This window comes from Mixophyes fleayi, chromosome 8 (genome assembly GCF_038048845.1).
Source record: "Mixophyes fleayi isolate aMixFle1 chromosome 8, aMixFle1.hap1, whole genome shotgun sequence".
Classification (NCBI taxonomy): Eukaryota; Metazoa; Chordata; class Amphibia; order Anura; family Limnodynastidae; genus Mixophyes; species Mixophyes fleayi.
Genome location: NC_134409.1, coordinates 74,885,028 through 74,897,984, shown reverse-complemented (window position 1 = coordinate 74,897,984; position 12,957 = coordinate 74,885,028). Strand labels below are relative to the sequence as shown.

Below are 12,957 nucleotides of genomic sequence, written 5' to 3'. Positions count from 1 at the left end.
GTCAGTTTGTGCAATAACAAGAGTTCCCAACTCCTTCTTTCCAGTTAGCTTGTTTGCTCCTTTTTTGTTGGATGGCTTAGATAACAGTGTATGCAAAATCTGAACCCTTAAGGAACTCAAATTTAACCTATCTTCTTACTGAAGAGGCTGACACTCCTTTCAGTAGTGCAGGTTTTTTTGCAGGGTGGGCACATTTGTGACCACCATTCAGTTCTCTGCTAGTGCCTTGGAACTGGAATTTAGTGTTGATGGTATTACAACAACCATTGTTCCAAGTTTTTCACTTGGTAGCTCAAAGTGTGTCTGTTCTGGAGGCTGTAATTGTTCTGGGGGCTGTAATTGCAGATCTCCCTATCTGATTTCTCATAAGAACACAGCGGTTTCCTGGACAAAACTATCTTTTCAACCTATGATTGTTATCTAAATTACTCCAAGATTACGTCTTTAGGTCTAAATTAGTCTAGGTCGCAAAGGTGATTGCTTTGCTCTTTCAACATAGTTAGATGGTTGAAGATCTATGTGGCTTGGACACTAGAGTATAGGTATATTTTTGATCTTTTTGTCATTTATGATGCTCTTAAAAGTGGTTGGTTGACATATGTGTAAACATACGATAGCAAGGTTTACATTGGAGCAAGTAAACCTGTTTTTTCGATGTGAACACACATTCTTCCACATCAGTGCCACTTGGGTGTTGTGGCTCGGGGCCTTGTCTAAATAGCCGTTTTGGTCGGAAAGTGCTGTGCACCACAACACTCTCAGGGTTCCCACCTATAGAGCCGCTGAAATACAGAATAGAATAGCTTACATTCAAAAAATAAACAACGGATAAACTAATCTTTTTTTTTTCTAAAATAAATAAAAAACTAAATTACAATCAAGCTATAAACATAATGTAGCATTATTAAAAAAACAAAAACAAACTCTGAGCCAAACTATAAACTTTATTAAAGAGTTAAAATTCTATTATTTATTTTTAACATTCCTCTGAAGCAAACTATAAATTACATAAAACACAGGTGAAATTGGGCTGTCCTGAAGCTATAATCCATCTGTTGTATACTCCAGTTCCTGTAACTGGCACTACACGAAAGGTTTTTTGTTACCTTTCACTGCAAGAAAGGCTGCAATGTATCAAGCCTCTTAACAGTGGTAGGTGTGACGGTAGAGACTGGCAGTTTGAGCAGGAGCATGAGACAATAAACTTCACATTGTGTTAGAATATATATATAAACCTTTTTTCTCTGTCCTGATATTTATAGTATTCATATCTAGGAGACACTGATTCACACCTGAGACGACGACGACAAAACTGAAAAACCCACGCCTCACCATTCAAACTGGAGGCTACCCAGCTCGGACCCGGGAATAACCCTCCAGAAGACCTGGGTCTAATTCCTGAGTCATCCGACCCAGGAATTAGCAGGGGACCCGTTCACAATCAGCCTCGATAACCAGGGTTTTTGAGGCAATGTGGGTTTAAATAACGATAAAAATGTTGGTGTATTGCCAAAGCAGTGGCTGCAAATGCACAAGGAGTTCCCCTTTTTTGTGTCCTTGGAGGTACAACATCCTCTTTAGCACAACCAACATCAGATCCCAAAGATGTATGTGGCTGAACATATTCATTCAGAACACGTAGCTGCTCAGCCTAATATTGCATAACCTGGAATTGTTCAGGAAACCCTTTCATTTCCGACAATAAGTTTGCCATAGTCACCTGAGACTGCGATCTGTCATGTCAGGAGGAAGGAGATGGGAACCTACTCTGACTGCTAATTTGCAGTTCCTCTACTATTGTATTATGCTACATTCATGTTGGTTGGGGTGCCAGATGGAGCAGAAGTCACAGATCCCATATCGATGACAGTCACTTTGGGCTGCATGAGTCTTTGTATGGTGCTTGGAAATAGCATAAGGGAGTGTCTCTTTCGATAATGCACTCCCAATCAGTGTAGAACTGCCAGAGCTGTCTCTGTCGAATGCCATAGCATGGGTAGTGTCTCTGACTCATCCATGGTTAATGCTTTCAATCTCTGAATATTCCTATTGTTTCTAGAAAGATTGGTGAAAAAGTCTTCCAACTGTGCCAGGCACACAAGAAGATCACAACACTCCCTTCTAAAAGTCAGTCTTCAAACTGGGGTTGCCAGCAAGATCTGGAAAGCCAACATGGGGGAAGGGGGGGGGATTATTAATTCTAAAATGTAATGTGCTCCTGATTTTGCCATTACAAAGTGACTAGTAGAGCAAATTTGCAACAAATGTTTTTTTTAGTCTTTAAATTAGGTCAAATACGGTTTAAAAGTTTACAACTCTATTGCCTTTGTAAAACAATTTATAGTCTAGATGTTTTCAGTCCTTTATGTATGTATTTGTTTTTATTGAATAATGTGGTTACATTTATAGATTCGTTTATCTATATAATTTTTCTCAACTTTTAAGGTTGTTTCCATGATTTCATCCGTGTGTCAAGCGGATTCCCCATCTCATATGAAGTTGGCTGTTTTGGACTTCTTATCGCTTCTCGGAAAGATTATTATACCACAAGAGGCTCAGGTAGTTTTAACAGCATATATAACCAAAATAAATGATCATTGGCAATGCGTTGAAATTTTGGTGATTATCCTGGCTAACGATTTCTTGGTTGTTGTTTTTTTTACTTCAGTTTTTATGATCAGATGCATCAGGCCATAAGACACGCAAGGCTTTTGAATAACATAAAATAATATAAGGGTATTCAGCATATATAAAAAGAATTGGTAAGAATCGTTCATGCAGTCTGGAACTTTGTTCACCATCAGTGTTCGAGTTCATAATTTTGTGAGTCCCAGGGACCCATTACAACATATTTGGCTTCCTACATTGATTTTTCTGGGTCACTTCACTGAGTGACTGAAAGAGTCTTTCAAACTTAGACACTACATGCATGTTAGTATGTATTTGTGTAACCGATAAATAGAAATAAAAGTGAAAAGTTCTGGTGTGCAAAAACAAAAAAAAATATCTGAATTAAATAGCCAATTCAGATCATTTCATTTGATACCCATATTTTATTGCTGTCTATGGGGAAAAAAAGGATCTATGGAAGACTATTGTATTTCTGGCAGCATCTGATTGCTCCCTAACTAAATCTCTAGCCGAGTAATTGTACATTGATAGAGGACAGCACGCCCGGGACCAAATGACATATACTATGTGACATATACTATAATGACACCTATAAGCTTGGACACATACTGCTTGAATTCTAACAGAAAATAATGCAACTTCCCCTTTTTCCTTCCACATTGTGCTCAGCCTGGCCAGGAACCTATCATGGCTGTCTGCTAGATTCCTGCCCACAAGACTCTGTTGGGAGTACTGAATGTGCTCGACACATCTACGTAATGTGCGGCTTACACTGCTGGGGAAGAGGCGATCACGACCGCACTTTAGGGAGGTTGTGGGTGATTGTCCCGATAGCCCTCCTCTGGATCCACGCATCCTGCTTGACCCGCTCATTTTTTAAAAGTGGGTCCCTTAAGTGTAATATAGGGTAAAATATGTGCTGTAGCACGTTGATGCGATCTCTGCACTATACTGAACAAAAGAATAGCAGAACTGTGGATCTCTTTAGAAACATATTTCCTCTCATAGCCACATAACTGTTACCAGCGCTGCCGCATAGCTGACCTTATCTCTGCAAGGGCTTGGATTGTGCACTACAGGCATGTTATCATCAAAACATGTCACTGCTAATATTCCTTAGTCACCTTTCAGGGGAAATAGCAGGTTGCTTCTATTCGATATCCTAGTTTCTGAAGGTATCCCCATGCTTCATCATAGAGTAATTGGTCTCCACCACTTTCAAGTAAGCAGGAGAGGCAGTCAAATTGGGACAGAGCAGTTTTCTTGAAAAAGGCATTGCTTTAGTAGGTCACAATTACCACTCCTTTTTACCAGTCCCTTGCCACATAATGTATTGGTTGAAAGAACAGTCCAGGGTAGAATAAAAATATGGGAGATTTAAATGTTATTTCTAGTAAATAAATACATAAAAATAGCCAAAAAATGCATTGCTGTCCCTTATTTCTCAAATATCTTGATTAATAATACAAATATTTGTCTAATTCCCTTGAATAAAGGGATATCAAATACATAGAGGGTCATTTTTGGGATAGCTCTAAGTATATACCAGAAGAAACACCTATTTGTCTAAGCCTGATATATAATATTTGCTTACGAAGATTAAGAAAATAAAAAATGTCTCTGCATGACTAGCACAATACAAAAGCATAAAATGGGTGTTGTCATAGAGATGTAAGCGACCACCTGTCTTGACTGGGTAAAATTCCCCGCTTTACTTTTCTTTCCTTTTAATTGATCATGAATTTAACAACTGCGTCTAGGAGAAGTGTATGGAAATTTGGCCTCATCCTATGGGACTTTGCATGTGTCAAATGCCTTGAATATTTCTCCAATATTTCAATCGGCCTTACATACCTGTATATAGTACCAGCGTTTCACTCAACTTGTGCTTTAGTAATGCAAATGTATCCACACATCCAATATTTGTGTGAAGTCATGCAGCCTTACTTAAACAAATTTATGATTTTGCAGTAATGCATTCTCATATACAGCCAATTCCATAAACGTTTTGGTTGTTCTGTTTTGTTTTTTGTTTTTTTTTTATCTGAAAGAGTTTTTGAGTTTTCGTGGAAATCATAAGTAAAGAGCACAGAAATAAACAGGAAGGGGTAAGAACATCTCACAAAGGGAGGTAAGGCATAGTACACAGTAGGGAAGGAACACAACAGCAGATCACATCAGCATATTCCATCTGTTATAGCTGTTAAAATGAAGTAGTCAGAGGATCTGATATTTTTAAATAGTCAAGTTTTTTAACTTGCGTGTACACGGACCATCTGACTAAGCAGATCAGAATGGTAGCAATAATACATTTGTCCACATGTTTTAAGCAATAATCTTAGCAGAGGGACGTTTATCTTGGCATTTACACTGATCGGATAACTATTATGTGCATATCTACTCAAAGAATGTGCCTCCTTAACCACAATGTTTTAAAATAGGAGGCCTTGCCTCGGAGGTTTGGAGACACTAATTCTCTTATCATTTTTTTTCTAAATAAGCGCAAAGACAGAACAATACGGCCTTGCAAAGTGTACATTCATTGAAGCATGAAAGTTATAAACATTTCTTGCAAAACATAGTTTCATTTAAAGTTGCAGCATATAAATGCAATCATCGCTGCTAGACTCCATTTTGTAATCCAATCTGAATATTCAAACAATTCTACATCAGAAATCATAAGTAAAGGGTACATAATTAAACAAGAAGTAGGAAGCACATCTCACAAGGGGAGGGAAGGCAGGGTACATAGCAAGGAAAGGACCCAACAGCAGATCACATCAGCATATGCCATCATCTATACATATGAGAGCATGTCATCAAAGCAGCAACAGTACAACACCCACCCCCTAAAATCTCCATAACTTAAATGCTGAGCAGTAGAAAAGAGTGTTCAGATACAAGAATGGCTGTGAAGACACAGAATTAACCCTCTAGAATTGATGTGTGGTTCAAAAGGGCCAGCTCTGGGGTGAGAGAGATAAAGTACTGGAAGACTTTACAAATCGGGGCAAAGACTTAAGACCATAGTGGCTGTATAGTTGAACAGGGCCAGAATATGTGGAAAAGAACCCCTTTTCCCCAGCAGAGCGGGGACAGTGAGGGCCACATCTTCTGTAGTTTCTTGAGGGTAACATTTGGCATATTTATGAGTTTCACTAACATTTCTGAGTGGCTGATACCCCAGGTCATTTTAAAGGAATTCTGAAAGATAGATTCCCTCCTTACTGGTCTTCCCAAAAACAGACTCAAACCCCTACAATCTATTTTGCACGCTGCGGCAAGACTGATTTTCCTTGCAAATCGTTATTCCTCTGTTGAATCACTCTGTATGTCTCTACACTGGCTGCCTGTTTTGTACCGAATCCAATATAAAATACTCTTACTAACCTACAAGGCCATCAACAAAGCTGCACCAACATACATCTCCTCTCTTGTCTCAAAATATCTCCCAACTCGGCAACTCCATTCTACACAAGATCTGCGTCTCTCATCCACCCTCATTACATCCTCCCATTCCCGGTTACAGGACTTTTTTCGGGCTGCACCCACTCTATGGAATTCTCTCCCTCGCACAGTAAGACTCTCCTCTGGTCTACAAACTTTCAAGCGTTCTCTGAAAACCTACCTCTTCAGACAAGCTTATAATATTCCTCAGCCACCCTCTTAACCTCGCTACCTTTAGCCTGTTACACAATTTCGCACTAGACAACTACCCCCTGACCAACATTGTTGTGTGACGGGATCATTTAGCTTATGAGTCACTTTTACCTTTGCAGTCTGGCTGGGCCAAAATGCAAAATGTAGACTTAACCTCATGTGTCAATCTCCCATTGTCCCATAGATTGTAAGCTTGCGAGCAGGGCCTTCTCACCTCTTTGTCTGTTTTACCCAGTTTGTTTATTAGTTTATTATGTTTGTCCCCAATTGTAAAGCGCTACGGAATATGTTGGCGCTATATAAATAAATGATGATGATGAAAGATATGTTCCCAATCTTGTCTGGATAACTCTAGGCGGAGGTCTGCCTCCCACTGAAGCTGAATCCTAGATTTTGCTAGAAGGTTGTACCAAAAGCTTATACTGTCTAACACCTTTTTGCCATCCAGTCAAAGTAGTATCGCTGCGCTATTGGTGGTATTAGCACGTTCTATTAAATTGAAAATGTGTCTCGGGTTATCCGAGGCCTGCTGTCCCGTGACAAACCCCACCTGGTCTGGATGTATCAGTTTGGGTATAACAGAAGAGAGCCTAATTGCGATGAGTTTAGTAAAGATTTTTGGATATGAATTTAATAACGCAATTGGCCGGTAATTCTTACTGTTATGTGGGATTCTAACATTTCGGTTGGGAAACTCCCCACTCACAGTAACCCGCATTATAAAATTGTTCTAGTATGTGCAGCAATTCTTCCTGAAACGTGACAAACAAGTTGCTTTTATAACCATCGGGGCCTGGGGCTTTGTCTTTGGGAGATGTCTAATGAACTGTTGAATCTCCTCCTGCGACTGTGGGGCCCTCTAGCTCATCCCATGTGGCTGATTAAATGGAGGGGAGGGGAAGCCCTTCTAGAAAGAAGGAAACGTCTAACTCAGTCGGTTGGTATGCATCACTGTTGTTTTTCAGATTGTACAGCCCATTATAGGAAGATGTGAAAATGTCAGTTATGTCATGAGAGTTGGAGTATTTAGATCTATCCGAACCTATAATTATGGCCGCCAGTGCGGCATAAACTCATAGAACAGGTAGAAGAGGTCTTCACCTTCAGCAGCCGCTTTTCCCGTAGAGTCTGGTTACGCTCACAGGTACTCAGATGACCCCAGGTCTTATGCTCAGAGTAGTATGAGTTTATGCTGGCACGGCAGCGCACAGGTTTAGGAGGTTGCACACGGGGCAGCGGCAGACCAGAGACCAGCGGACTGGACAGAGGATGAATCAGGTGCAGGCAGAAGGGTCAAGGTCACAGGCACAGGTTCAAGATCCAGGGACAGGCAATAGGTCAGGGTCACTAGCACAGGTTCAGAATCCAGGGACAGGCGATAGGTCAGGGTCACTAGCTCAGGTTCAGAATCCAAGGACAAGCAAAAGGTCATACACGAGTAATCAATCACAGGTTCCACACCAAACCAATAGAACAGGAGCAGGCAGCAGTACTGGAGACAGAACACTCTAACCGGCAGTGAGGCTCAGTCCTCACTGCCTTAAATACTGCAAGGGACCAATCGGACCAAGGCGCAGCAAGGTGCTGCTTAATTAATTACTGGCATGCAGCCAGTAACAGGGAATGGAGACCTCTGTGATCTGCCCCCTAATCAGCCCTAAACGGCTGACTGAAAAACTGACCTGCGCGCATGCGCCCGGCTGTGTGACAGCTGGCCGGGCGCTACGGCAGGGATCTCGATGCGTCCCGGTTGTTGCCCGGGCAACCGGGACGCAGGAACCAGAAGTGACGCCTCGGTCGTCATGGAGACGGCCAGGACGTCACGAGAAGCACCTACAGAGTCGCCGCGGGCACCGCCGCGACGGCTAACAATAATTAGGTTTCTAGCCAACAACATGCTTTATTCTGGTGATGTTGGCTGTCTTTCATAACCTGGAGGCAACCTGGATTCGCGCCCTGCCAAAGGGCGCACCAATAAGTGAAGATTGATGTCTAACTTGGATCATTAGTCTGGAGAAAGAGCAGAAGGACCTCTTTATTCGCAAGATTAGCCTCCACTAATGAGAGCAAGTAGGCTGATAAGCGCCACTGACGCAGGGGAGAAAACAGGCTTACTGGCCTCCAGGTTCAAACCACCGGAGCATGGTCGGGCCACATCATAGGGAGGATCTGAACCTTGAGAGTATTCTGCAGTACCTACTTATCAGAGAGAATTACATAAATCTAGAGTACAAGTTATGTACAGAAGAGAAATATGTGTAATCCCTCTCGTCCTGGGGCAGCCACTCGCCACATGTCATAGAGACCATGCTCCACCTGGAGTCTCCTGAAAGCCAATGAGGGGCCCAAGGGGGTGGTGAGGAATGAGGTGCTTTGAGTAGCAGACCTGTTCAATCTCTGGTCAACCACCAGATTAAAGTCCCCTATTACTATCAGACTGCCTCGTTTATGCTTATCTATTAACGCCAGTGTAGATTTCAGGACCGAGATCTTCCTGGAATTGGGTGCATACAGGGAGACCATTGTAACCCACTTCTCATCGATACTGCTAATAATCATAAGAAACCTGCCGTTTTTGTCCTAGACTTTTGAGGAAAATGTGAAAGTGCACCGGGAGCTGACTAGCAGAGCCACTGTGCCCTTGCATGTTGCATTTAAGGGCACAGTTGGCGGATTTCATGTAGACTTGTCCAGCTGGACAGACACTGAGCTCCCCAGCAGCACAGTGCACTGAGACTCAATGGAGCTCGGAGGAAGCAGCTGCACTAAAAACAACTGGAGGGATAAGGTATTTGGCAACGGAGGGAATGTTCCCCACTGGCTCCCCCGGCATTTTTACCAGATCTCTGCCCTTCTATCAATGGGCAAAACGCTGTCAGCAATCTTGGATTCTTCGGCCAAAAGAAGCATATCGTGTATCTTCACTGACACCAGGGAGGAAGTTTAAATCACAGTCATAGGCTTATGCTGCAGGGAGAGACATCCTGCCCAAATCTCCTAGAAACTCGGTGAGTAAATGACAGTGTCCTATTTAAATATTAATTATCTTTATTGGGATTTATCTCTGCTACAGATAGTGGCTATATTGATATGCCATATGCAATGCATGGTTTTATGTAACACATCAATATAGTTATACAGGCTTAAGTTCATTATAGGGTATGTATACAAAGAAGTTGTAATCTTAAAAAAATGAGGCGTTGACAAATAAAGGTTTGAGAGTTGAAACATTGAAAGTTAAATAATTTTTGGCAATAGCATGGAGAAATCTCTAAAGATACCAGCTACCTCTAAACCACAGGGTGCAAGAAATGAGCGAGATCGATAAAAAGGGGATTCTATTGATGTCCAGCACATAAGAGGAAGAGCTTGAAAGGTATATGACCCAAAAACTAGCAGCGCTACATCTGATCCACTGTTATTAGTTACGGATTCTGCGCCGGTGGTAATTCCTCAACCTGTATCCTATGCTGAGGTAGTCCATGCAATTAAAGAAACAATGGAACCTCGGATTTAGGCTCAAGCTAGTAAACTTAAGGCAGCAATACAGACGTTAAATGATCAGTTGTCTTATATGACTCAGAAACTTGATACTAATGTGCCACCATCGTGAAAGTATTTAATTTAACTACATGGTCATTACTGCAGCGCATGTAAGAGGGGTTATTGGATATAATAGGTTAATTATCTACATTGTACAATGGTGTAACTGCAGATCAGAGTTGTATACCATCTGGATGGGTTAGATTAAGTAGATTGGGTATCCCCCCCACCCCCCATTTTTACATTTATTACATTTTTTTTTGTTTGATATTTAGCTCCTTGGTAAAGTCTAAACTTTGTAGGTTTTTTTTTCAGTTAAGCTTATAGTTATTCTCCGTTTATTACAAAGTTTTGGAAATAGCTTTGTATATATATTTAGGGAGAATATATAAATCACAACAAGAGAAAATATATTAGAAAATTTATACCACAGAATATACTGGAATGTGTATATTGCTGTTTTTTTATATTGATTGTATTTTTTGTATTGTCTAAAATAATGTAAGAAAAAAAAAAAAGGCACTGTCGCAGGTTGGGTAGTGATGAGTGGGAAGTGCCCGAGCATCACAATGTGTCTCCTGGAGGGCAACAATATCCACTTTAGATTTATATAAGGAGGTTGGAGCTGTCCTGCATTTGTTCTGAGAGTTTAAACCCTGAGCATTAATGGACAAGAACTTAACTGTACTCGAGTGGGAAGGACAGATAGTAGCACACAGTGGATGAGTGGGAAATAAGGGATGGACAGCTGCTAAGCCACAGAAAATATGAGGAAGACTTAGGCTGATGTGTTCCAAACAAAATAGACGAGGAGCACAACAAGCTCCCTGGGAGGAGGAAACTGAAATAGCCCTACACATAGGGCTAGAGCTTGTGCCGGGAAAGGAGAGAACTGGCAAAACACTTATCGTGGGACGCATGGCCTTGGCCATGTGTGCCACCACCCGCACACAAAGATTGATGCAAAAGAAATGTGAATCTTACACATAATAAAAACAGTACAGGCATAAATAAGAGCTGCAGTCTGCCTAGAAAAAACTCAACTACGTCAGGCTACCAAAATATAACCTTTGATTCTAGCTTCTCAAGACCTTTTAATGGGAGAACTATGAAGAGCACAGCGGTACCTGATATCTGCAAAGGTATCCTGTCGCAGTTTCAGGTGGTCCCGCTGAAAATTCCATTCCATTAAAAGCCTGGTTCCCTCATCCACCGTAGAAATGACATGCATAGAATTGTTTCTGTGTACCAAAAGTTTAACCGGGAATCCCCACCAGTAGGGGATGTCGTTTCGCAGAATCCTTGTGACCGGCTGAAAGGAGCAGCATTTAGTCACGGTGGCTGGGGAGCAATTGGAGAACAGTTGAAGGATATCAGAACCCAAAGCCTCTCGGGCCGTCTGCAGGATGTGTTCCTTTATATGGAGAAAGTGTAATCGCAAGAGAGTGTCTATGGGCAAGGTATTTGTGCTAGCCAGTGCCCTAGGTATTCTGTGAATGCGGTTAACATGAAGGTTTTAGAAGCTGTGGGTAGGAGCTTGCGGAAAAGGGAACTTTGGTATTGGAGACTTGATCCAATGTCTCTCGTATCTTGATGTTGTTCCGGCTGGATTTATCCTCCGGGTCCGCCAGTTTATCTTTCAGCATACTCACTTTGAAGCAAAAAGTGTTCTCCCGCACAAGAAATTTCTTCAAGAAAAAATTAACTCATTCTGTTGAGTATAATCAAAATGTAAAGTATAAGTAGCTAATATGATAGAATTTATTTTTGTCAAAGGTGCTATTCCCAGTAGTAAATGGCTGAAGGTAAGTAGAGAGAAAAGTACTACCGTTGGGAAGCACACTTTGAAAATGACTATTGAATCAGCTATTCAGAAGGGACTCTTCTTCTAAATTCACATAAATCTAAAGATGGATAGAAAATAATAAATTGACACCACGCATAAAAAGAAAATGTATTTATTGAAATCCATTAAAATGTAATAAAAAGCGAAATATTTAAATTAGGAGAGTCTGGAGCAGGCTCAGATAAGTAAGTATTACAAATATTGATCCATACAGGGTCTAGTAGAGTCAGGACAGCTCCAGTCTTTGTAAAGTGTAACACATGACCAAATGCTCTAATGCAAAATGTTTATTGTTCCAAGTGTCAAGAGATCTAATAAGTTCTGGGTATCTCGTATCTGTGTATGATTTTGTAACATATAATTAAATGCTCCCAAACCTCAACTGGATTCTTACATAGCGCACACCGCACACATACGCTGACTATCCGGATATAAAACCTGTGTCAACTAAGTGATAAAAATAGCAAAAATTAATAATGTGTATAGATTCCAAATCAAATTTCCAGAATCACAAAGGTTGTGGGAATAATATCAGACCCTGTGAACTAATCACCGTAATCTACAGGATTTGCAGAAACCGGCTCTCATAATATCGGATCCGTTATTAATACCAGGTAAGTAATGTGAAGGCAAATCCGGATAATACCGGGTAAGAAATGTGAAGACAAATCTCATATTCAATTGCCGTTTATATGTATATAAAATACATTGTGCCGAATATGCAAAAGCCGGCTATCATAATATCTGGTCTGTTTTCAATACCAGGTAAGTAATGTGCATACAAATCCCATGTCCAACCACCATTCATACACATATAATGTCCATTATGCATCAAACTAATTATAGCGCTGGTAAAGGATAATATAAAGACGTAATGGCTGGGTTTTAAATATCTATTAAGAGAAATAATGTGGATGAAAATCCTGTTTCTCTAACATCCTTGGGGGACACCGGGACCTTGGGGTATAGGGTAGAGCAGGCGAATGCTGGCACTTTTAGTTTTAGTTAACTAAAACTCTGGCTCCACCACCTCTATACCTCACCTCCTGCTAGCGGCCAGTCTAGTACAAGTGCCCAGCGAAGCGGGCTGTGCACAGGGCTGCTTAGCAGCCAGTTTTCTTTATTTTATTAGTTTTATGACAGCGGAGACTGTGTCTCCGAGTTCTGACAGCCGGCGGCTCGCTGAGCCGCGTAGTCGGCTGTCACTCAGACTCCTGGCTGCATATTTATTTCTTCTCCTCTCCCGCGGCTGCGGCCGGCGAGGAGAGTGTGAGGCA

General features: G+C 41.3%; 1 protein-coding gene across 3 annotated transcripts in view; it reads left to right on the top strand.

Annotated features, from left to right (window-relative positions):
- FIRRM (FIGNL1 interacting regulator of recombination and mitosis) overlaps positions 1-12,957 on the top strand; it is a 215,541-nt gene that overhangs the window by 155,719 nt on the left and 46,865 nt on the right. For all 3 annotated transcript variants that reach the window (XM_075182744.1, XM_075182745.1, XM_075182743.1), the window contains one exon: positions 2,446-2,559. In XM_075182744.1, the coding sequence (XP_075038845.1) occupies positions 2,446-2,559 (114 nt within the window). The remainder of the gene's footprint in view (positions 1-2,445; positions 2,560-12,957) is intronic.